This window comes from Solanum verrucosum, unplaced genomic scaffold (genome assembly GCF_900185275.1).
Source record: "Solanum verrucosum unplaced genomic scaffold, falcon-dt-bn FXZP01000261.1, whole genome shotgun sequence".
Classification (NCBI taxonomy): Eukaryota; Viridiplantae; Streptophyta; class Magnoliopsida; order Solanales; family Solanaceae; genus Solanum; species Solanum verrucosum.
The window spans coordinates 11,531,111-11,556,436 of record NW_026019969.1 but is presented as its reverse complement, the minus strand read 5'-3'; the positions used below and the strand labels follow the sequence as shown (position 1 = coordinate 11,556,436).

The 25,326-nt window shown below is 34.3% G+C and overlaps 3 protein-coding genes and 1 pseudogene across 3 annotated transcripts; 2 read left to right on the top strand and 2 right to left on the bottom strand.

Moving 5' to 3' along the window:
- Positions 1–1,567: 1,567 nt before the first annotated feature.
- LOC125815647 (DUF21 domain-containing protein At4g33700-like) lies at positions 1,568–7,529 on the top strand. The gene is made up of 11 exons (XM_049495177.1): positions 1,568–2,198; positions 2,971–3,047; positions 3,145–3,228; positions 4,257–4,370; positions 4,532–4,618; positions 4,872–5,011; positions 5,098–5,185; positions 5,963–6,036; positions 6,771–6,898; positions 6,986–7,251; positions 7,360–7,529. The coding sequence occupies exons 1-11, from the start codon at positions 2,021–2,023 to the stop codon at positions 7,402–7,404; spliced, it is 1,281 nt and encodes a 426-aa protein (XP_049351134.1). The 5' UTR covers positions 1,568–2,020; the 3' UTR covers positions 7,405–7,529.
- Positions 7,530–7,935: 406 nt separating this feature from the next.
- LOC125815040 (squalene epoxidase 1-like) lies at positions 7,936–12,146 on the bottom strand (annotated as a pseudogene).
- Positions 12,147–15,299: 3,153 nt separating this feature from the next.
- LOC125815656 (uncharacterized) lies at positions 15,300–18,818 on the bottom strand. The gene is made up of 4 exons (XM_049495186.1): positions 18,671–18,818; positions 17,595–17,772; positions 16,013–16,274; positions 15,300–15,838 (listed from the first exon to the last, which is right to left on the bottom strand). Exons 2-4 carry the CDS (start codon positions 17,761–17,763, stop codon positions 15,493–15,495), a joined length of 777 nt encoding a protein of 258 aa, XP_049351143.1. The 5' UTR covers positions 17,764–17,772; positions 18,671–18,818; the 3' UTR covers positions 15,300–15,492.
- A 1,472-nt stretch (positions 18,819–20,290) lies between these two features.
- Positions 20,291–23,939, top strand: LOC125815669 (uncharacterized). The gene is made up of 9 exons (XM_049495199.1): positions 20,291–20,543; positions 21,199–21,263; positions 21,480–21,541; positions 21,630–22,664; positions 22,767–22,827; positions 22,910–23,032; positions 23,110–23,154; positions 23,267–23,362; positions 23,483–23,939. Exons 1-9 carry the CDS (start codon positions 20,363–20,365, stop codon positions 23,813–23,815), a joined length of 2,001 nt encoding a protein of 666 aa, XP_049351156.1. The 5' UTR covers positions 20,291–20,362; the 3' UTR covers positions 23,816–23,939.
- The last annotated feature ends 1,387 nt before the right edge of the window (positions 23,940–25,326 follow it).

Sequence of the window (25,326 nt, the reverse complement as noted above, 5' to 3'; positions counted from 1 at the left end):
TAATTTGAAATTTAAATTATACTAGATGAATTGAAACATAGAGAAGTAAAATATTTCCTAATTAACCAAACAATGAAACAAAAACAGAAGTTGTTCACGGTCACAATTCATACTTCCATAGGAGTATCTATAAATGGTGACTAGGAAAAGTAGGTATTTTCCCAATTGTTTGATTAACTTTTTAATAAATTTTACATTCTAAAGATAGAAAAGTTACTAATTTTAGATAAATTATTAAGACTATAGGTAACTCACACTTTTTAACATCTTACCTTCTTGATTTAGGTGGAATTTTTTTAATTATAAATATATTTTACGTTAAAATTATTGAATACTATACCAAACAAAATACAAGCATCATTATCAATAAATATGGTGCAGCAGACAAGATTATTTCTACCTTAACTAGAGTTTAAAATTTGAGTCTTGAATATGTAAATATTTTTTATAGTAACCGTTTCCTAAATGGAAAAAAAATTGCTAGTGCATTTTTTTTTTTGGGAAAAGGGTCAAATATGCCCCTAAACTATTCGAAAAGATCTAGATATACCCCCGTTTAAAGTTTGGCTCACTCATGTCCTCACCGTTCAACTTTTCGTCTAGATATGCCCTTATGGGCGTTAAATGCCCAATGGAATTGCCAGTCATTTTTACATTACCATGTGACATTTATATTAAAGGGAAAAGGGTCAAATATACCCCTAAACTAATCGAAAAGGTCTAAATATACCCCCCCTTTAAATAAACTACCCGACCCGTTTTCAACAATTTTTTTTTTTTTTTTTTTTTCGGTAAATCCCGAAAATGAGTAATTGACTAATAAAAAATAGGAAAAATATGAAAATGACTTTGTGCTGAATTTTTAGGTTATATTTTTCATATTTTTTATTAATCAATTACTCATTTTAGGGATTTATCGAAAAAAATATAAATTTTAAAAAATTATTGAAATTGTTGAATTTAAGGTTACTATATTTATTTGTGAATTTTTGGTGTTAATTTTATATTTTTTTTCTTCATATTTTTCCTATTTTTATTAGTCAATTACTCATTTTTGAGATTTACATAAAAAAAAATTTTGAAAACGGGTCGGGTAGTTTATTTAAAAGGGGGTATATCTAGACCTTTTCAAATAGTTTAGGGGTATATTTAACCCTTGTTCCCTTTAATATAAATATCACGTGGTAATGTAAAAATGACGTGGCAATTTCATTTGACATTTAATGCCCATAAGGTTATATCTAAACGAAAAGTTGAACAACAAAGACACGAATAAGCCAAACTTTAAACAAAATATATCTAGACCTTTTTGAATAGTTTATGAGCATATTTGATCCTTCTCCCTTTTTTTTTAAACTATTCTGGTACTCCTAACAACTTTGCGATATTATGAAGAAAAGGAAAACAGAGGTGTAAAGTTAGAAAAAAAAATGTCTAAGATGAAGTCATAAACCGACAAACTAAAATAAAAAAAGAGCAAAATATGTGTAAGAAAAAGTTTTTTTTTTTAATTTCAATAAATTTATATGAATATCAATAGTTCAGCTGCATCACTATCATCTTCTCTCCCACGCTAACACGTCTCCTTCGCTACTACTTCACCTTCCTACCGCATCCTCTCTCTCCGGCGAATACCTATCCATAGTCTCCACCGTAGTTGCCGTATATTCCGCCGCCGGCGAATCTCACTTGTCAAGCATTTTTTTTATTCATAAAAAAATAAAATAGAGTATATAATATATACTTTCCGTTTCTCTAAATTACCGTTTCGAATTCTTATATAAAAAAACGAGGAAATTGTGACCTCTGAAAGCTGTTGCACTGTTTTCTTCTGCTGTTTTTTGTAGGAACTTATTTTTTGTGTGAAGTTATTTTGGAGGACATATAAATTTGGGTAGTTTAGAGAATGGAGGAGATTGAGTACTGGCTTGTGTTTCTCTAACGTTTAAGTTTTGAGGTTTTTGAGGGTTTCTAGGGTTACACAGTTGGTGGAGTTTTTTTTTTTTGGAGGAGAAGGTGAATGGCGGTGGAGTATACATGTTGCGAGACAGGGTTCTTCATACATATTGTGATAATTGTCTTTCTGGTACTTTTCGCTGGGTTGATGTCTGGCCTTACGCTAGGGCTCATGTCGCTCAGTCTAGTTGATCTGGAAGTCCTTGCCAAGTCTGGAACTCCAATTGATCGTAAAAATGCTGGTATTGTTTCTTTTTTCCGGCCTTATTTTGCTGTTAACATTGTGGCGGTGCGTCTGTTGTTAAGTTAGTTTTGCTCTGTTGCTGACTTTTGGCTGCTTTTATGGTATATGATGAAGTGGATTTGATAGTTTGATTCCTATTGTGTATTTTGTGCGAGAGCAAATACTGTCTATTTTAATGAATGTTCTTGGATTTTTCCAGATGATAAACGCAAGATCTTTGAGCAATAAAAATGCTTAGACTTTGTACGGACTAGGGACTGACCAATTATCTGCTAAGAAATGATTTTCTTTCTTTCTTGAGCAACCTTTGAATCAATCAAAGATCACCTGTGCTGCAATCCAAAAATAGTTGGGGCCAATTATATAAATCATCTGAACTAGCTTTACTGAATTTGGGCTTATTTCATTCCAATACTAAATAATTTGTCTTTTAACTCAAATTAGGAGTTCGATCTCATAAATAATTTCAATACTAGTTGGAATAACCTTGAATGCTGAACTTAAATTTGTTGTGATACTGCTTGTCCACACATAATTTGTGGGTGCTTTTAGTTAGACGATCTCGAAAAGAGGGTTTTTGAAAATGATGAATTGAGAGCGAGAGAGATAGGCATGCAATAAGTGGTTTTATCTGCTGTCAATAGGTTGTAGAAGTAGATGATACTAAATATTGCCTTAAGGTTTTGAAATAATCTGATGGCATTTCATCACAGTTATCATTTAGGGAATTATGGTTTCACAATTAAGACTTTTTGCTTTTGTCTTAACAGAGAAGATCTTGCCTGTTGTTAAAAAGCAGCATCTATTGCTTTGCACTCTGCTTATTTGCAATGCTGCTGCTATGGAGGTATATATGCAAGATTATGATTGTATGTTTCAACAAGCAATTCTTGCATTATTTTGGGATATTTACTTAGCTCTTAAATTGTGTGATAACCTTTCAGGCACTTCCCATATTTCTGGACGGCCTAGTTACTGCTTGGGGTGCTATACTGATTTCTGTCACGTTGATACTTCTGTTTGGTGAGGTGAGGATTTTATTTTGTTGAGTATATTCTTGAAAACTGTCTAAATCAGGACATGGATTTAGGGATGATACTTGGGTGGGATGGGTGGTTGGGTATTCCCGTGCACCCACCCAGATGGGAAGGGAAATAGGGTCCCACATGGTGTGTGTGCCTCACTGCCCTTTATGGAATTATCTACCTCAAATTTATACACTTGGGCAACAAATTCACTTGTACTTCTGTTTGGCGAGGTGAGGATTTTATTTTGTTCAGTATGCTTGAAAACCGACTAAATCAGGACATGGATTTAGGTATCACACTGGGTGGGAAGGTCGCCCGGTATTCCCGAATCCCGTGCACCTACCCTGATGGGAAGGGAAGTAGGGTCCTGTATTGTGTGTGTGCCTCCCTGCCCTTTATGGATTTATCTACACCAAATTTACACACTTGAGAATGAATATACTTTAATTACGTGATGTGATTCCTTAGGACAGTCCATGCCCTTTACTTATTAAGGATTATTAGTTTTCTTGCTTTATGATTATTTAATACTTTGGGATGAAGTTGTTATCACATTCTACCACTCAAATAAGTGCAATTAATTCTATTCAACTTTTTGAAGGAAATATATAGTAAGAAACTTATGCAGCATTGTTGAAACGGGCAAACAAGCTTCTGGGTTTGGGGTTACTTTCTGCACCTCATTACCATCCATGGATTGTTGCCTTTAAGATGCCATTAGGCTTACTTAACATTCTGGGTGTCATGAAAACAAAGTCCTGGTGAAAAATGCTCCTTATTCATTGTTCTGTACCTCCTTGTTTAATGAAGAAGGAATTCAATAAAGATGTATTGTTCTAAAAACACAATTTAGCAAGAGTTCAGATGTATTAGTTTTCCTTAAAAGCGAAAGAATTAAGCTGTTTGGTGAAACCACATGATCATTTACATGTGCTGCTTTTCTTTCTCAATTTTTTTTTACATGTGCTGCTTTTTTGTCAATTTCTAGAGAATTTACATGTGATGTTTTCTATTGTGTGGTTGAGCAGATCATACCACAATCTCTTTGCTCAAGATATGGACTTGCAATCGGTGCAGCTACAGCCCCAATTGTTCGTGTTCTTGTTTGCATCTGTTTTCCTATTGCATATCCAATAAGCAAGGTAGGCTCTTTTATGCAATGATTTATGTTAACTTCCCATCTAGCTGAAAGTTGTCGTTCTGAATTGAGTGCCAACTGTATTCCAAGTTCGATTATCAAATGTTGGCTATGAGATGGTAGTTGTTTTATATTAGTAGCTCATTTAGTTGCTGTGATTTCCAGCTGTTGGACTTTCTGCTGGGACATGGAAATAGAGCTCTTTTCCGACGAGCTGAGTTGAAAACTCTAGTAAATTTGCATGGGAATGAGGTAATTAATTGAAGCAGCTATGTTGTTGATTCAGTTATGTGTTTGTGCTTCTAATACATTGCCACATAGATCTAGCTGTTTTTATTTCCTGTATCATCTAGTTGACTTATTGCTTCCTCTAATCCACTTGGATAAGAATTCTACTTGTTTTCGATCTAGAGAATCTGTACTGCTAAACCACTTGAATTAGGATTTCTACTTATCATGTGTTGGTTGTTTTATACTTCTAATACCATGACTTCCTTGTAAATAGGCTGGTAAAGGCGGAGAGCTTACACATGATGAGACAACGATAATTGCTGGTGCTCTTGAGCTGCATGACAAGACAGCTAGTGATGCGATGACCCCGATAACTGAAATCTTTGCCATTGATATTAATGCGAAGCTGGACAGGTTTCTATATCTTTTGATGTCATAATAGATTTATGTATCACTGCCTTTTCAGCTGCTTGATACTCTATATTCCCCTATATATACAGGAATCTGATGAACTTGATTTTGGAGAAAGGGCATAGCAGGATACCAGTCTACTATGACCAACCTACAAACATAATAGGGTTAATTCTGGTAATTATTGATTTATTCATGCAGTTTCCCTCGACGTAATTGGAAGCATTTTCTTCCCTAATTTAGACACAAAAATAAAACAATTCCTCTCCACGAAGTTTGATTTCACTTCCCGCTTGTTGCCAACTTTGAAGGACTTTGTTTCTATGTTTCATGAACCAAAGAGCTGTTATCTAACAAATCCTCCAGTTACTTCCAATTTCTTGTTCCACTTGAATGGTGATTTTGACTTTGTAGCGACTCGGTAGGTTTCTATGAAACCCATACACTGTTGGAACTTTGTGAGAGAAATATCACTACTACTTAAAAGTATATGGAAAGTGTCCTCTTAGGTGGCTGCTTTTGGAATTTTAAGGGCTTGTGATATCTTTTCCCCAATCATCATTTCTTAATTCATTTTTACCCAAGACAAAAATGTGGGGTGATACATTACCAGATTTTATACTAATAACTTCCCCACATAGTTTAAAAACTTCCAATTTCCTCAAAGAATTCAGTTGAATAAGCTCACCTCCAATCATGAAATGCTTGAGATTCTGCCTCGAGTGTTGAGATATGCAATGTCTTCTCGTAACTCATCATGATAAACTCTGGCTAAATCAAGTTCTTAAACACTGGTCTGTCTCAGATTTAAGTGTGTTCTCAGAGTTAAGCTTGCTTTTGCCTCGTCGTTTCATGTGTGTAGTTAATCGTACTCATCCACCATCTGCCTACATTTATAAACAAGTCTATGTTCCATATTCATGATTAATGCCTACTTGTTTTATGGCATTGTAGGTTAAGAACTTGTTGACTGTCCATCCTGAAGATGGAACTCCTGTGAAGAATGTTACCATCCGAAGAATCCCAAGGTATATGTTATATCTTAAGTGTTGGAGAGGCTGCAAAAGCAAATTAGTCTTGTGCTTTCTTTGGTTTATGGTTGCTGCTTTCTTTGGTTTTTTTTATTGCTGCCCAGCATATATTTAACTTTTTGTGATCAGTTAGCAGCATATCTTTAATTTAAATTCAAGTTCTTTTTGCCGTCTTCTTTTCAGTAATTCAGGTTCTTTTGGCATGTAACCTTTTTATGTTCTGTTCAGCCTAGAGCTGAAATTCATTGTCATATAGCACAGTTGAAAAGCTTTTCCATGATATATTTCACCACATCCCTAACTTCAGTGCTTCCAAATTGAATGACATTACTCCATTCAGTGAGAGTTGGTTCTACCGGTATCTTAACTGAAATAAAAAAACGATTTACTTTAATTTGAAGTAAGTTTGTTTTTTAGGAAGATGGATAGTTCTAAAATTATTTGAAAATGCATTGATATGATAAAAGATAGGCTCATGAAAGTGAACAAGATATTCAACTTCATTGTAGACAGGGCAACTTAAATGCTGTCCGTGATAGTGTCATGTCTATTCAAGATGAAAATATTTTAGTCTTGTGTTTTATGTCATCTTACGTTTTCTAAGAATGGAAATCCTTGTTTGTGTCAATGATGCTGCATTCATTTTAGGTTGCAATTACTGTGTGATGATTGTTCTTGGGCTTCCAGTATCCCTCATAAACATCTTCATGATTTCTTTTCTTATGGTGCAGGGTCCCAGATTCTATGCATTTGGATGACATCCTGAATGAGTTTCAGAAAGGTCATAGCCATATGGCTGTGGTAGTAAGACAGTGCAAAGATGATATGGATCAGCCTGCTAGCAAATCCCCTGCAGAGAGTACGTTTTGCCTGCTGGGGTTATTTTTCTTTTATCGCATGTAAACCTTCTTTAATTTGGACACTCCACCTCCTCTTTACTTTCCAGCTCCCGTGAAAGATGTCAGGGTAGACATTGATGGTGAAAAGCCTCCCCTCGAGAAGAGTCTTAAGACAAAACGATCATTGCAGAAGTGGAAGAGTTTCCCTAACAATGGAAATGCTTCATTCAAAAGTACTAGGAGCAAAAAGTGGACAAAAAATATGTATGCGGACATTCTGCCAATAGATGGAAATCCCCTGCCAAAACTCCCAGAAGAGGAAGAGGTTGTTGGAATAATAACTATGGAAGATGTTATTGAAGAGCTTTTACAGGTGAAATTTAATACAATTTGCTATTATATGTTGAACTTTTATATTTTAATGTTTTTCTAGACTTCTGCCGCTATACATGTCAATTCTGTTTTTTTTTTTTGTGTGTAGGAGGAAATCTTTGATGAGACGGATCACCATGAGGAGGTTTCATGATCGTAGTTATGTCGTACACAATGTATAATTAGAATTTTTTGATGTCTTATTATAAAAAATGTATTTTGCTAGACTTCAGAACAAGTATAGTATAACATTCTAGACGTTATGTACAAGACTTATGTCTACCGAAGAGAGACGTAGCCTCAAAAAGGTTCTTTCACAGGAATGTGTGACTTGTTTTTAACATTTCCAAGTGGAATAACTGTCCGCATAAAATCCAAGGGAATATATGGAAAAAAAAAACTCAAAAAATACTAGTGCAATTTATTTGGTTGTGGGGTTTGACAATCAACCCTACCACTTAGAAAAGAGAGACATAAACCTTACTTTCATAGTTGAATATAATTAGTCAACTATTTTGTCAAAGATATATAGTGTACAAAGAACTAATGGGGTGGGGCTAAAGAACGAATGATATATTTATATATGATTATTAGATATATACACATAAGTTTCAGCCTATTCATCTTATACATGATGATGCTATTATTTCTTATAAATATTACGACCTTTACTTTTTCAAATTCATTAATAAATCGTATAGTAGGCTAGAAAGAACATTTGTCTAATTCCTTCTGCTTTAATAATGGGGAGAGTCATACCAATTGCAATCTGAAAATCAAAGAACCAGATCAATACTAAGTACAAATAAAAGAATGCGTATATACTTACATAAAGAAGTTTGGTAAGACGGCAAAGAGCCTTTGGGGTAGGAAATGGAAGTAATAAACGAGCAGCAGAATAGAGTCCTATAGCAATTAAATGAAAAGCTAAGCTGATAGGCTTTGGATTTAGTCCAGCAACCATAGCAGCTAATCCATTTTAAAATATCCCTCCAAGGCAAGGCTTATATAATCATAACATGCTTCTCTTATCTCTTTTCTTGCTGGATCAGAGAGAACTAATTGGTATAATACATCAGCCACTATGTTAATTGTTGATGCTAGCGGGTACCAAGCGTGATCAGATTATAATTATTAGTTGAGTGATAAATTGTCCGAGTACTCACGAACCGTTGAAGAGATTTGGAGACAGCGTTAGTATCATTTAAGTTGGGTAGAGTTCTAAGAAGAACAAGTACGTCGGAAAGAGCAACAGTCATTCCTTATAGGGTGTCTCATGTTAAAGGCATCTCCAATAAGTAGGCAACCTGGTTTTGTCTGAAAATTCTGTGCAGGCATGCTTCTCAGTTGCATTCTTCCTATGTTTTCTTTGTCACTTGATGCTCTTACGAATGCATCGCTCATTACTAAGTAAGAGGAGCATAAGCACTTAGCTCTCCTTCTTTTGTCTTGTACTTTACACCTTTTACACTTCCCTTTTCTTCAATCAAACATGTTACTGTTCCTTCTTCAACTCTTACACTGCATTAAAAGTATAAAAATACCGCGATACGTTTAGAGTATGGTGTAACAAAAGATACCATCTTTTATGTACACATATTATTTGCTCAATTCACTTAAAGAAAAATCTTACGATTTACGTAGGATGGACATGAAATTACGTACTTGGGAAGGGTAGCAAGTTTTTGTCTCATTTTTTGGATGAAACGTCCATTGTGGAAACATCTTGCGGACACATCTGCATCTGCATGAAATTTCTCTAAGGGATACGACAGCATTATATGCTTTTCCTCCTCATTGTAAAGAGTTTGTCCAACTACCCTTTGAGCATCTATATCTTTCAAACAATCTGCACACATGTAGTGGATTTATATATATATCACACATAACATATATACATAAAACTTAAAATAGAAAGAAATAAGATATGTTTTTTTAACTTGGCTTAAGCTAACATACATATGAGTGTGCATAAATAGACACTTAAACATGAATAAAACTGAACAAGTAGACACACATGCATGCATGTCCTACGTGGCATAATACATTCTTGTAGGACGCCACGTAGGATACAAAATTGTTATGTAGGACGTCACGTAAAACGAATGTGTCTATTTGTTCAATTTATTTGTACAAAATTGAACAAATAGATACATTAATTTTACGTGGCATCCTACATGGCAATTTTGTGTCTTATGTGGCATTTTCCATGTAGTATGCCACGTAGAACGTGTGTGCCTACTTCTTCAATTTTATATAAATTTAAGTGTCTATTTGTGCACACCCAAAATTAAAGGGCATAAATAACAACTAAAATCAAATTATAAGGAATATTTATATATTATACCTATAGTTTTTGACGGAAGGAGTTCAATGTGTATATATATATATATGGGCAAACCACATAAATCCCACTAGTTTAGGTCTTAATTATTAGGATTCCCAATAGTTTTAAATATTACTTCATGTACCATATTTTATGCTTAGGATACATGAGTCTGAATCCATGAGATACATGTATCTGCCGAATTTTAAAATTGAGATACAAAATTTATTTATTTAAATTAATTGTTTGGAACTAATTTCCTTAATTAGAGGAGTAATTGAGGATTTTCAAAATACATAGAAAATTAATTTCATTTTATTATTCTTTAAAATAGTAAATTCATTAATATTATTAATATAAGATAAAAACATGTATATCTTGGTAATGCAATTTGATTAATTTCAAATTATTACTCTTAAAATAATAAGTTCATTAATTTGATGTATCTATTATCAATATATGATGTATCCAACAAACTAAACACTTAGATACATGAGTGTCCTGCAAGTACATTTGTATGTATCATAGAAGTATCTAGCATTAATTTCATGTATTTGTTATAGGTATCTAGTATTGATTTTATGTATATATATATATATATATATATATATATATATATATATATATATATAATATTAATTTCATGTATCTTTTATATGTATCTAGTATTAATTTGATGTATCAAGTATCAATTGCATATGTTATATCCAAAAACATGTATCTCAAATACATAGTAAGCATATACATCTAATTATGTGTATCTAAATATGGAATATACAAAAAGAAGAAGCATATACATCTAATTATGTGTATTTAAATTTCATACATTATATCCAAAAACATGTATCTCGAATACATAATAAGCATATACATTTAATTATGTGTATCTAAATATGAAATGTAGCTGAAACACATGAATTGAGGAACAAATCACGACTGTAGAATATCTGTCATATCATTAATATCATCGTGTTGTTAAAAATCATGTATCCGAAATTTAATGGTGGATACATATACATGGTCAGACACCCCATTACTAAAAACACAACTCAGATCTTAATTAAGATTACTACTTATTGGATACACATGTTTCAAGGGCTATATCAAAGTAATATTGGTACTACCAAATCCATGTCACGGTAACCAAAGAAAGCCTTAGAAGAACACCAACAAACAAAAACTCTCTACAATACTCCCTTTGATCCTTTTGCGTTGTGGTATAACATAATCAAAACTAAGATCCATTTCTTCCGGAGACAAACAATCAAGACACACTCTGAATTAAAGTTTTCTCTGTAGTAGTTACTTTGATTTGATCTAGTTATAAATGAACAATACAAAATAATATTTGAGTTCAGGACAATTTGTCGGTCATGGTGATGATATCTTGAGAAGAAGAGAGTAGATTAGCTATTGTTGGAATGAAATTGTACAATGAAATTCTTGAATCATAAAGGAGGAGACATAATTGAGTGATAAATATGAGAGGGGAGAATTAAGAGATAGTGGTTGATTTGAAGTGAAAGAGTTAATTAAGCAAATAATTAATCAATCCTAGTTTTAAGATATGTGGGTATCTAATAATCTAATTGTATCTTCAAATAATATAATAATATATGGTATAAACTATTAAAAGTGGTAATATATGTAATTGTTTGAAAGTAAAGATAATATTAGTATATATAGTAATAGTGTATGTCTAATAAGGTAGTTTATCCTATATATATATATACACGTACGTACCTTGAAGGCCTAAGTGAAGTAATTTGAGATAGCCACCAGGTTGTAGAAGTTCACCAACCATTCTATCTGGTTCACTCAAGTCCCTCTCTGAACTCGCCGCCCATCCTGTAAATTGTATCACATAAACATTACATATATTCCGTCTGTTTCAAAAGAACGATCACAAGATTACATAACATTTTGGTACATTTGAATAAATTTTAGTTTAGGACTATAAGATTGAAAAATCTTTTTTATTTTTTGAAACTGAAAGAGTAATTTACATTACCGGAAAAGAATAATTATTTATGTTACTAAATATTACTATGAATAAATATTTTTTGAGATAAATTGATTTTTGTTAACCTATATATTTTTAGTTATAATAATTATCTGGTAACATGCAGCAGCCACTCAGGTCCTTTAAGCTAAATGCAGCCTTATGTTTAATAAATTGTTCTAAGCGTGGTAATCACAATTTTTAAGTCGTATTTTTATGCGTAAATAATTTTCACCATCATCACCACTAACTACCTCTCTTTCATTATCATCGCCAACTAGTACTGGCCACCATCAGTAACCACTTTGCCATCACAACCACCATTATTACCAATAATATATCAATATTGACAATCGCTATCACACTTAGGTACTAATACAAATAATATGACTCACTAAGTAAATACATATAAATATTAATTTTAAAACCAATTGAAAAATATATATACCAAAAATATAAAAAATCACATGAGAAGATTACAAAAATAAATGAAAATGGTAGGTACCTTGGCAAGAGTGCAGGCCAAAGCTGAACCAGCAACGCCAGCACCGACAATGATAACATCCGTATTTTTTCATCATCATTTAAACATTCATTAATTACTAATCGTTAAAGAATGACAAAAGTCTCACATCGGTGGTTAATGAGATGGTGGACTCCTTATAAGGCTTGGGCAATCCTCCTCCCTTTGAGCTAGCTTTTGGGGTGTGAGTTAGGCCTAAGACCTAATTTAACATGGTATCAGAGCAGGGCCTGTCTCACCCGATGTTGGGGCCCCCAAAATCAAAATTGTCCACTGGGGTGTTAAAGAATGACAAAAGTCCCACATCGGTGGTTAATGAGATGGGTGGACTCCTTATAAGACTTGGGCAATCCTCCTCCCTTTGAGCTAACTTTTGGGGTGTAAGTTAGGCCTAAAACCTAATTTAACACTAATCCTACATTATTTGAGCCTAATTTGTTGCTCTTCTTTGTAATTATTTTCCTAATTCTGAGATGATTATTATACAGTAAAAATATAAGTGCAAGAAACAAAACGATTAAAGTGGACAACTATAAATATCAATAATCTCTATCTTTCTTAATTCTTCCATCCAGCTGATTAAACTCCGATCACTAGAATTAATTAATTTTTTTTTTATATTTATAATAGAGAGAAGTGGCAATATTTGCTTAATGTTTACTTCGTATTGACGAGTTTGATTGTGGATTTATATTCCAACTAAGAAAATGCCCCCTTTTATAGAGAAAAAGGAACGTCCGTTGATCGATATATCGGACTTTTCCAATCATAGTTGTTCACTATTAATTCGACACATTCTTTAAGAAATAGAGTAATAAATAGTAGAGGTAATATTATTATATTATCCTTTGATTTTATTAAATTTAATACTTTAAAAAATATCCTTATTAGTTTGGTAAAAAATATCATTATTGTTACTAAATAGGTTTTTAAGCATATTTTATTTTAAGCGACTTACATAGAATATTTTTAATAAAAAGTTGGCTTACCTAGGGTGTGTTTGGTATGGAGGAAAAACATTTTATGGAAAATATTTTCCAATTTTTCGATATTTGGTTGACTTTAAATGCTTGAAAAATGTTTTCCAAATCAACTCATATTTCTCAAATTTAAGAAAAATGACTTTCCTTTCAAAATTAAGTAAAACATTTTTCAAAACTCTACTTCAACCTTTAATTTTTTTTCTTACCCTACCCATACCCGTATCCGACCCTCCCCATAAAAAAAATAAAATTTATTTTAAAATTTCAAATATATTTATATCTCTATCACCAAACCACCTCCCTCAAACAAAAAAATAAAAATTATTTGAAAAATATTTCAAATTTTAAGATTCTTTTTTACCTCACCAAAGCCCTACCACTCCCCCCCCCCCCCTCCCCACAACCCCCAAAAAAAAAAAATTATTTTTGGAAAATATTTCAAATTTAAAAAAATTTCATTTTTACGCCACCCTTACTCTGTTCCTCCGGCCACCCCCACCCAGGCCATTCCCATCAAGAAAAATATGTTTTTGGGAAATATTTCAAATTTAAAATTTTTTCATTTATTATGCCACCTTCCCTACCCCACCCCCCTCGCGCCACACCCACCCCATCAATTTTTTTTTTAAGAAAAAGTTATTTTTGGGAAATATTTATAATTTAATTTTTTTTTTCATTTTTTACTCCAACAACCTCCCCTCACCCTGCGACCCCGTCAATTTTTTTAGAAAAAAAAATTGTTTTTGAAAAAAAAATTCCTGATCAAGTCCTGGGTCGAAAGTCTGGGTCAGTTCCAAGATCAAATCTCCGCGCGCGCGCCGGGTCAAATTTTGGAATGGTCATTGAAGTCTTGTCCTAGTTTGGGTGTCGGGGTCGAGTCCTAGATCAATTATCTGAGTTGAATCAGAAATTATTTTCCTAAAACATATTTTTTAGTCTTAATAAAAAATAAAAAATATTTTCTGAAAATATTTTTCATTCACCAACCAAACATTAGAAATTATTTTCTACTTACCAACCAAATATGAAAAAATAAGTTAGAAATTCACTTATTTTTCAAGAAAACATTTTCTAGGAAAACATTTTTCATGGAAACATTTTCCTTCATACCAAACACACCCCTAATTTCTTGCTCTTCTTTATAATTATCTTCCTAATTCTGAGATGATTATTATACAACAAAAATATCAGTGCAAAAAACGAAACGATTAAAGTGGACAACAGATATTCATCAGTCATCTTCAACTTTCTTAATTCTTCCTTCTATCTGATTAAACTTGGATCACCATAATTAATTAATAGAGAAGTGGGAATTTGTTTAGTGTTTATTTCGTATTGACGAGTTTGATTGTGGATTTATATTCCAATTAAGAAAATGACTCCTCTTATAGAGAAAAAGGTTCTTCAGTTGATCGATATACGCAAGTGTATGGACTTTTAGGGTGTGTTAAATAGGAAAGGAAAATGTTCAAGAAAATAAGTGATTTCTTTTCTTTTTTAAAATTTTCCGATACTTAAGAAAAAATATAATCATATAAAGCATTATTTGTACATAATCTAGATAAATACTACAGAAAAGGACTAAAAATACCATTGAACAACTGCATTCACCGTCAACCAAACAATTTTTAAAGAAAAATGGCCAAACGGCTGTTTGACACCAGCAGTTCAGAAAATTGTTTGTCCGTGGATTTCAAGCACATTGTCCCTTTTAATATATTTGCTTTAAGAAGTGGCCATTTTGGCTCTGAACTCAAATGCATTCGAGAAAACAACTGTTACACCTGCACTGAATTTGTAAATTCTGAGCTGCAAACTAAAAGCATTAGACCATCAAAACATATTTGTTGGCTGTTGCAGTTTGAGAATTACAAACTAATCCAAGCCTGCTGATACCTTGTCAATCTATCTTCCTCTTATTTTGAGTAAAGGACAGCCAAAGTACAAACCAAAATCCAAAGCCCATCACTGGTATTCATTTATTTCTTTGACATGAACAATGCCCAGGTAAAGCTGAAAACATACATCAGTGTTGAAAAGGAAGACAATTTGAGCTAGCTGAGCACACCATAGTTATAGACACTAGTAAGATCCGCTCAAACGTGACTAAACTAGCAGAGACAAGCGAGTTGGGGTCAAATCAACCGGTTGGCAAGCCATGCTTACAAGATGCAATAAACGAGTTATAGTGACCTTGTTTTTTGAAGAAGCTTACATTGATTTTTGTTGAAGTGCACATGAGAAATGAAAGGTAATCTTCACAGGAGAAATGTGCAAACTATACAAAAGTACACAACAAATGGAACTTCCATGAAGCAGGAGCAAGAGTTGTGACGTTTAACATCTGAATGAACCTATGAATCAACAAGGACCGGATAAGTTATCATATACCGCTAAGGGAATACTATCTATCTTTGACGTTTGAGTCTTTTCTCCTCTCTTCTCCTCCTTTTATCCTCCTTGTCCTTGGACTTCTTTTTTGATCTATGTTTCCTACAATGGTCATGGTGCTTACTGGATTTAGCCTTCTTTGGGGCCTTTCTCTTATCATCTGACAGAGATTCATTTTCTGAAGAACCAGGGGAATTCAGCCAGATGGGCTTCTCTGGCCCAACGACGACATGATACCCGCTACCTTTGCTTAGTTTCATCTCAGGACTTGCTGACTCTTTTTCTCTGGGATCTGGACTAGAAGGAAGGTAAGGACCAGCTTCATCCATCCGTGACCCAACAGTCCCCCTGCCTCGCTTGACCCTGCCAACAACAAAATGTTCAATTTGTTATGTGAGGCAAATTGAGGTTTTGACACCCTAAAGACAAGTGAAAGTATAAGACTTAATGCATGCAGCCACAAAAAGACGTGGTCTGATTTCCTTCTTCATTTTCTTTTGTCATTGCGCGAATAGATGTTTTGAAAGAAAGACTGACCTTGAATGTAGAAATTCCTCAATTTCAGCATCTCTCAATCCTTCATCTTCACTTGAATGAGAATCTTGTATCTTCCTTTTCTTTGATCCCCTTGTGCCAGAATCAGTATCATATCTCTCACTTGACCTCCTTTCCGAGACACTAAAATTATGACACTTTGTATCACTGTTCTTATCTGCCGACCTTCCCTTGATCCTGTTTTCAAGCTCCACCTCTTTCTGCCTTAACTTCCACATCTCATTTACTTCAACAGCCCGGTTAGCTGCAATCGGTAAAATTTAAGTCACAAAAAGATGCAAACTAGAGCACTAATATATGAGACCTGTCCATTGTGCCTTATATGAGACTAATTTTACCCTTCAAAGAAACTACACTTTCACATTTTCCAGACTGACAACCATAGTGTTCATGTAGATTCTTCACACATCGAGTCCTACACAACCTACTAAGGCAGCAAAACATCATTCACACGAAACAAAATTGAGGAAAAACAAATAAGCATATGTATGAAATAGTTCTTATATTATCTTGAACACAACTTGAATGTATGTGTGAGGTGCTTATGCAATCACTTGATTTCATAATACTCATGCGAGAGATACCACCTCCTTTTTTTTTAAGATAGGTTAAGGATTTTCTTGAACACAGCGTACACAAAGACTGCCACAAAATTACAAAAAACTCAGTTCCTATACATTACTGTAGGAAGCTGAGAAATTCTAACATATCATCCACTGTGTAAAAATCTTCTAATCTACACCAAAAATCCAAAAAAATATTTTCTCATAATTTGCTTTAAAAATATATTTGATTTCTTTCTTTCCATATCACCAACCCACCAAATGCAAGCTGGAATTGTATCCCAGATCCTCCTCTTATGTTTTCCAAATCCTTTGCCTGTCGAGCATTAACGAAGCTGCCTAATAGCCCTAGACATAACACAACTGATGTGGACCATATTGAAGAATAAATTCCAAACCTCATATGTGAAGCTAAAATGTAAAATTAAATGTTTAGCATCCTCCTCTTGCAGAAGATACTGATACAACAATGCACGTATGCACAAAGTGGAAGAAGTAGTTCTTCCAACAGAAGGCCCTTTACTCTTCTGCATGGTCTTTGACTTGGTTAATTTTTTCCCTTGTTAGTAGGAGGCTTTTGCGTCCTATTTCTTCTTCTATTTCCTTCACTCACTGATACTTTTATAATTAGTCTTATAGTACTCCCAACCTTGGCTTAAAGAATCCAAAATGCAAAGCCACAAGAGATCATACTCTAAGCTTCCATACTTCGTTTTCACTTAAAAATCGTTTGCACCAGTTGGCTATTCTCTAAGCTTTCATATTTGTTTTCACTACACTACACTCTAAAATTGGTGGTAAGTTAAGCTAGTAGAACTTACCACCAAATTTCTGCCTAGAGAAAGTAAAACTAGCTGAATAACTGACACTAACTCCAATTAAGTGCAGCCAGATATTGATTTACTTTGGGTGAAAGTGTTTTTAAAGACGGAAAATGAGAAATAATGGATCAGACCATAACAAAAAGCTAGAACTAGATGGGAAATAAAAGTGATGCTTACCTTGTTGTACTCCAAGAACAGTTGCTGTTAAAAACCGTGAATTTGGTCGCCCCCTGACATTAGGCCGATGAAGATAAGAAAGTGCACCCTCTGACTGTGCTTGCCGCCGCAATTCTGCAGCCTCTTTCAGAAGAATTGTCGCAATTCTATTCTCTGTCTCCAAATCCATATCCAGCACCTATAACATTACACAAGAGGCATGGTTTACGATGCAGAACAGCAACTGGTCAAATAAATGAAATCTTGCAGCAGAGGTAGATCCAGCATATGGGCAGCTCCGACTACCTATAAACCAAATCTAAGAAGATATTTGTAATTACATTAATCATTCAAATTGTGCAGCCATTGCCTTCAAATCCAAGACTTGTCTGTCTGAAGGTGACATATAAAATTAGCCGATCCCATAACCGTAGTGGGAAGGCAATGATGACTTCTAAGTTCTATCAAAGTAAGTTGTTCTGAAATACAACATATACGTTTTAAATATGCAAAACGCCCAGTAAAAACATCTTCTTTCTTCATAGATAAGAATCAACAAATCAATTACGTCCCAGCCCCACGCTAGTTGGGTTTGACTATATGAATCCTTTATATTCATTCCAGAATTCAGGCATAATTTGTCTTTTGATATAAACTAGAGCCATCTTCTATGTGTAGGCAATACGAAAAATTAGTAAATCCATAACTGCAAGAGATTCCACAATGGAGCCATACAGTACAACACAAGTCAGGCATAGAGATACATAGTTTGCGGTAAAACCAACCCATTACAAAAGATAAGATGGAATTCATAAAATACTTGAAATTTGAGACTTTGATCAACCAAGGGCGGCTCAACCCTAAAGCAGTGGGTTTAGGCCCTCAAAAATCCCAAATCCCCGAAAGAACCAAAAAGCCCTAAATTCAGTTCTAATAACGAACACACACACACATATATATACATCGGAAGACGCCAAATCGCACAGAAAAGAAATAAATTTGATTAAACGAAGAAACACAAGTCGAGATCAAAAGCAGAGCAAGAACCGACAGATAAGAGTAAACCCTAAAGATGAAGGAGATAGATACATACATACCTGGGAAGAGAGAACAAGAGACAACCTGCGCTTGGAAGGACCAAATCTGATGTAAAATCTTGATTCCTATACGAGAAACTCCCTGTGAAGCAATGGCGAAAAGAACGCCAAGGACCAAAATACCCTTCCTAAGTTAGAATATACATAATTACTCTATGTATTTATCGTTATTTAATATTAATAAGTCTTTTGAAAACAACAAAATTATTGTATGGGATTCCAATTCTAAATTTAGGAAAATAATAATTAGGAAACTTTTAAACTAAAAAAGCATATAAAAATACTTCCAAAACTAACTACTAACAAAAATAAGGAAAAAAGTGATCAAAATTTAGACAAAATACGCGCCTATTGAATAAGGTAAAAGTGACATTTATTAGCATCATCAAATGAAATCCACTCCTATTTCTCTTGGTTTGGGCAAGAAGTTCAACACTTTGGGCTCTCTTTTAGGGTTTCATGTAGCCCAATTTTGTTTCCTTGGATTTTGGATTTGAATCATGAAATGTGTGTACATTTATTCACTTTTTGCTTTTATTTCTGGGTTCATTTTTTTTACAATAAGCATTTTTTTAAAATTATTTTTCATGAAATTCATCAACTTTAACGAAGGTATTCCACCAAGAATGCAATCAACTTATCTCCTTCATTTTGCTTATAATATTTGTTAAATATTTATTTTATATTAAGTTTCAAAAAAAAATATTTATTTTATATTTAATGAGATAATTTATCACCATACAAATATGTATAACTTATTTTAGATTAAAATTTTAAAATCAGGTAATTAACACTATTTTTGAAAATAAATTTATGAACAAATATTGAACCGTGCACCACACGGATTTTTCATAACTAACACTCCCCTCCGTACCTATTTAGTTGTCATCATTTTAGATTTCACGTCCTTAAAAAAACTAGATAAGTTTACCATTGTTACTCTTCTCTAACGTTCTCTTCAAGTCAAGTTTTCAATTAATAAACATGAATTAATTTATTTTAATTAATTAATTTGACCAATTGACATGAATGATTTACTTAATTTTTTAGGCATATTTTTCAGGCTAATAACTCTTAAAGGTAAATTAGAAAGAATAGTACTCCCTCTGTTTCAATTTATGTGACACATTTCGTTTTTCGAGAGTCAAATAATTTAAGTTTGACCGAGGATTTGCTCATGAAATCTTCAAATTTTTTAAAATAAAATTTATATATTTGTAAACTACATAAAAAGTACTATAAGCCTCAATAATTGATAATTTAAAATATTTAAAAGATATAGGAAAAAATTACGATCAAAGATAAACTTGTTTGAATCTCGAAATCCGAAATGTGTCACATAAATTGAAACAGAGGAAGTATTATTTATGCATTAATTTTATAAAATAACAAATATTAAAAAACATCTATTCTTAATAAGGATTACATGAAGTAGCGCATGCATAAACTTAACTTAAACGCCAACTTTAATTAGATTCATGTATCGGACGAAGTTACAAAAGTGGCCCTGGATGTGGTTGAAATGACTAAACTGCCATTGTAACGGCTACTTACAAACATGTCAGTTCAGTTATTTAAAACTCAATCCGCCTTTCTCGCTTGTCATAGAAAAAACACCAACAAAACCCACAGTGTTTCTTGCCTTTCTCTTTTTTTCTTCTCTCACAAATCACTGTGTTGACGCTCCAATTAATGGCAGAAGATAAGCATCAGCCGGAAATCGAGCCCGAGATGGACGTAGACGGAGCAGGAGAAGACGAAGAGGCAGATGATGAAGTTTTTTACGAGAGAATTGAAGCCCCAAAGTTCGTAGATTTCTCAACTCCCGACCACTACCGCCCTGATGATCGTTACTGGTTCTGTCTCCGTGTTGGTATGTAAAACTTTTTAAGAAGTTTTGTCTATAAAATCTACTTTAATTGAACTCTTTCCTCTCTCTGTTTACTTTATTTTGTGCATTTAATGATTGACTGAGTTCTCTTAACTAAGAGCTCCAATTGAGCTTTTCAGAATTTCTTTAGGTATCAGTAGATCTGATTCTTGAATCTTGTTCAAGTTTTGAGTGCGATTGGCAATTTGATATGAATTATTGTACTCTTCTGTCTTAAGATGAATTTAACCTAGGTCTAGTTTTACCTACGTCCCCAAACCCCACTTGTGGAATTATATTGGGTCTGTTGTTCTTGTTGTAGTTTTACCTTTGATTTTCGTAATTAGGAATTTGTGATGCTTTAACTAGTCAAGATTGTTCAAAGATGTGTATGAGATTGGTAGTTAGCTGCTTTTACACATTATTGTACAAGATAGTGGACCACAAGTCCACACCAACAGACAAAGAATATGTTATTTCAACTTTAGAAAAGCCTAATTTGAGGGGCATTGGGGTGTGAGAGGAGGGGAACGGGGGGTTGTGAGTTGATGATTTCTGTAATTTATTAGTTGTTGAGCGGAAAGATTCAAGTTATAAATTTCTTGAACTTTTTAGTTGTTGGAACTCCAAAAGTGTATGACTTCTGTTCTGTTTTCAGGCTGCGACCAGAAACATGAAGAAGAAATGGACTCAGAGAAAATCTACAAGGATTTCGTCCTCCGAGTAAGTTCCTTGATTGCAATTTTTCCTTCTGGATATAACGACTAACCAGAGCTTAAATTTAACAGTGATATGAACAATAAGGATTCATGTAGCCAGCAACAAATTTGCTTGAGATTGAGGCGTAGTAGTACTAGTTGTTGTATATGTAATGACTGATGGCCTTATTGATATTGTACTGAAATTCTTCGTTTTTAATGTTGTTTTCTTTGTAATCAGGTAATGGCTGCTAGAAGCCCCAATGTTAGACTTCAGAAAGCACTAAGCAGACATGCTGCAGGGTATAGTAGATCAAATACTAATAAAGTTTATGTTTATCTCATTGTTTCACTACTTGACAGTTGACATCAATTTTATTTTATTTTTCAGCAAGAACTTAAAGTGCCCACTTACAGTGCCAGCAAAATCTTCCAAGTCTAGACTGTCAAAGTTAGCTGCTGTTTCAACCATTTCTCGTAAATTGATTGAAGACAAAGAGAAGACCAGTTCTCATAAATTGATTGAAGATAAAGAGAAGGCTGGTCATCCATCAAAGTCAACTGCCACTCCAAAAATAAGAGGAAGACAAGTTGCTGCCAAGTATCTAACAACCCCAAGGAACAAAAAATGCCTTCCAAACCCAAATTCCTTTCATAGTGTGCAAAATCCAAAGCCTGCAGCCCTTGATGTTCCAAAGAATAGGATCATAGCTAAGGCTTTGGTTTTCCACCACTCCCCGAAGAAAGCCATCAGTTTAAAGAAATCAGTGGAACTGCGAATTCCCTTAACCAAATTATGTCAAGGAATCAAGAAGCTAGAGATAACAGATCAAAAGAAGCGCCTACTGAAGTACTCCGGGAAGTCAAAGGATACAAAACCTAATTGCAGAGATGCTATGATGAACAGAAATCCTCAGAAGGACAAAATCAAGACCCCCAAGAATACCGGAAAGTCTCAAACTCGAGTACCAAGGGAATCCAGACTTTTACACTCAACTAACATTCAGAACCAAGCTAAATTGGGTAAGCACCACTCCAAAAACATGGCAGAAAATGAATGCAGCAAGACAGAAGTTGATTTAGCGTTGAGAGACGGTAACCAAGAGATTGCTACTGCTTTAGACAACCATAAAAATTCTGCACAGCCAGAAGCTAATGTCTGCTCAGCTTTACATTCTACCAAAAATATGGATGTGACAGAAGAATTGAAAAGTGAAGCTGATCAGAAAGATTTGGTGGGAAATGATCTCCCACAAAGTCAACGACCAACTGGAGAGGATCATAATGGTACTGAATTGAATACTATGGACCATTCCATTTGTTTCCAGACTTCAGAAGGGGCAGGACATCACCACAGTGAGGGAGTGGACAATGATGACAAAGAGAACGTTTCCATCCCCGATGAGAACAGGTCTAGAATCAGCTTGCTTTTCTTGACATGTTTTAATCCAAAACTTCTTCAAGCTATCTTTTTTACACAACTAGTTGTCACATTGGTGTTTATGTGCATATAATTTGATTGCAGAAGTTTAAACCAGGCTGGACAAAAAGTTCTTGGTGTGCAGAAGATACAAAAAATCGTCAAGAAGGTATTTCTTTCTTCTTTTTCCTCTTTTAGCTTCAGCCTTCAAATGAGTGTTGACCACTATGTAATATGATTAATGTGTACAGAATGCTCAACCAGCAGCCAAGAATCTTAAGGAAAGTTTGCTTTCCACAAACGCTGGAGTTTCAGGGATGAAGCCCAAGAAGCCAAAGCCTACAAATCCTAAACCTTTCAGGCTAAGAACTGATGTAGGCAATTATATCCTTTATTTTACTTGATTTAATAGTAAGTATCAAATGCTTATGACTGAGCAATGGATTTTCAGGAAAGGGGAATTCTTAGGGAAGCTGACTTACAAAGGAAAAAACAGGTGAGTGATATTCAAGCAATCTTTTCATTAACTAGGGGGAACCATTTCCTGTTGGAAATATGTCACCGTGGTAATTAAATCTTCTCTTGAATATGTTGCTTGTGGTATTTAGGGTAATGTAGAAGATCCTGACAACGAAAACAGATGCACCAAAGACAATCCTGAAGGCAATGAGAAAGATTCAAAGGGCTTGCAAAATGATTTATCCGTAAGTGTCGTGTATCTTGAGATTTTCTTTAATTTGTTAGTATGTTTCATTTTTTACCAGAATCACTTGGCTAGGAAAGTTAGGAAGATTTTAAACCATGTCATATCTGATAATTTGCAGAATGAGAGTGGGATAAAAAGCAGTAAAACTTCAGACGGGAAAGTGAGATTGAGGAAATCCAGTATAACACCAGAGAGATCTAATGCTACACAATTAAAGACAGCCAATTTAAGAAATGCTAAATCTCCTATGGTATCATGTTTGAGACAAGGTCAGCAACTCACTGTAATACAAGAAGCATCAGCTGACAATTCCAAAGCTAAGGCTTTGACGCCTTCTAGAATGTTATCTCATGGAAGAAGGCCTCTGACAATTCCAAAGGAGCCACACTTCCACAGCACTCACCGGCCCAAAAGTTGCACAAGAAACTTAGTGGAACAAGTGCCCATGTAAAAGGATTTAATTAATTCTTGAGTTGTGTGTGTATGTACTTCAAATGATTCATTTGAGTAGAACATTAAGTTTTGAGTTATGTATGCACAAAAGTTACAGAAGAAACTAGCATACCCTTGTTATAACACCCTTGTAATATTCAAAGTTAATTCAATTAATTCTTGAGTTGTGAATGTACTTCAGATGACTCATTTGTGTTTACAGAAGGGACTTCAACGGAGGTAACTCAGGTTGTTCCTGGTAATCAATTCTCCATCAAAGTTTCAATACCAAAAAGGCTGCTTTGAGGAGCTGGTGATATTGCTTTTTCTTGCATGTCGAATAGCCACCAATTTTCACCTATTTGCTGAGTAAAATATATGCAGTTGCTCCTGCATCCTATCTTGTTGGCATTAATCCACATACAACATTCCTCTTCGACAAACAATGTTCTACCCTAGGCTTTCCATCTTAACCCACAACAGTTTTGGAATATCTTGCCTGTAAATTTCAACATCATCTACTTTCTTAATGGATCTTTTGGAGATTAAGAAAATCAATAAGATTTCCCCTTCTGATTCAACTAAAACAGCCCTGCTTGAGCTGATCTTAGTGACACTAAGGCTAGAATCAATGTCTTCAATAACTACAATGGTTCCCTGCAAACTCAATGCATAGAATTTCCCATTAATGCCAATGGCATTTACGAACTGAAAATGTTCACCTGAGTCAAAAGGATCAGTGACATTACAGCCTTGTTTTTTCCACACATTCTTTTCCGAGTCCCATTTTACAGAACACAAAAGCTGGGGAAGAATCTCCTGTTAGCACCATAATTATACAGGTTTCCCATGACCTTTGAGATCCATGGGATGAAATGAAGATAAAGTTGCAAACTTGAATGGAACGCGAGTATCCCAAGTTGGAAGTTTACAGTAAGTCCCTCTGTAGGATTTCCACAAAAAGATATCATCTGGATAGCGTCCAACTGCTATTAGTTGACCATGGGAATGACCCTTGAAATATATCCAAGGGTCCTTCCATGTTCTCCATCTTCTACCATAAGGCCAGTAATCTCCCATATAAAACCAGATATGGAAGCAGTGAGAATGATTCGTGTTTTGTTGAATTTCAGTGAGTTGTGGCCATAGGGACTTCCCTCTTGGCCTACAACTTTTTGACTTTGCTGATCTCCATGACTTGGTGACACCACTAAAACTGATGTTTTCCATTAGACTGTGTTCATTTGAGATTAAGCTGGTGAGTTCTTTGGGAAGATTTGCCCATGGCCTTGGGCTAGTGTTGGTTTCTTTCTTTGATGAAATTTGATTCTTTTCCTTCTTAACTTTTTGAACCATGTTATTTTTTTTTTGCAAAACGAGAGCTCGAGAAGGAAATGGTATGGGAATGTGGCTTGAGGCTGAGGCTTAAAAGTGACCAAGATCAGATGTGGCCACCAAGTAAACATAGCCTCCAAGGTAGTGGATCTCTTGGAGAACAAGGTTAGTGGTAGATTCTTTCAATAAATAGCT

Coding starts and splice junctions, on each gene's coding strand:
- LOC125815669 (XM_049495199.1), top strand. CDS start 20,363: ATGGCAGAAGATAAGCATCAGCCGGAAATCGAGCCCGAGATGGACGTA. Junction 22,665..22,766: donor AACAGGTCTAGAATCAGCTT/GCTTTTCTTGAC, acceptor TGATTGCAGAAG/TTTAAACCAGGCTGGACAAA. Junction 23,363..23,482: donor GCTTGCAAAATGATTTATCC/GTAAGTGTCGTG, acceptor GATAATTTGCAG/AATGAGAGTGGGATAAAAAG.
- LOC125815647 (XM_049495177.1), top strand. CDS start 2,021: ATGGCGGTGGAGTATACATGTTGCGAGACAGGGTTCTTCATACATATT. Junction 3,229..4,256: donor TGATACTTCTGTTTGGTGAG/GTGAGGATTTTA, acceptor GTGGTTGAGCAG/ATCATACCACAATCTCTTTG. Junction 4,619..4,871: donor TAAATTTGCATGGGAATGAG/GTAATTAATTGA, acceptor CCTTGTAAATAG/GCTGGTAAAGGCGGAGAGCT.
- LOC125815656 (XM_049495186.1), bottom strand. CDS start 17,763: ATGGATTTGGAGACAGAGAATAGAATTGCGACAATTCTTCTGAAAGAG. Junction 16,275..17,594: donor TGTTCTTGGAGTACAACAAG/GTAAGCATCACT, acceptor TACCGATTGCAG/CTAACCGGGCTGTTGAAGTA. Junction 15,839..16,012: donor GAGGAATTTCTACATTCAAG/GTCAGTCTTTCT, acceptor TGTTGTTGGCAG/GGTCAAGCGAGGCAGGGGGA.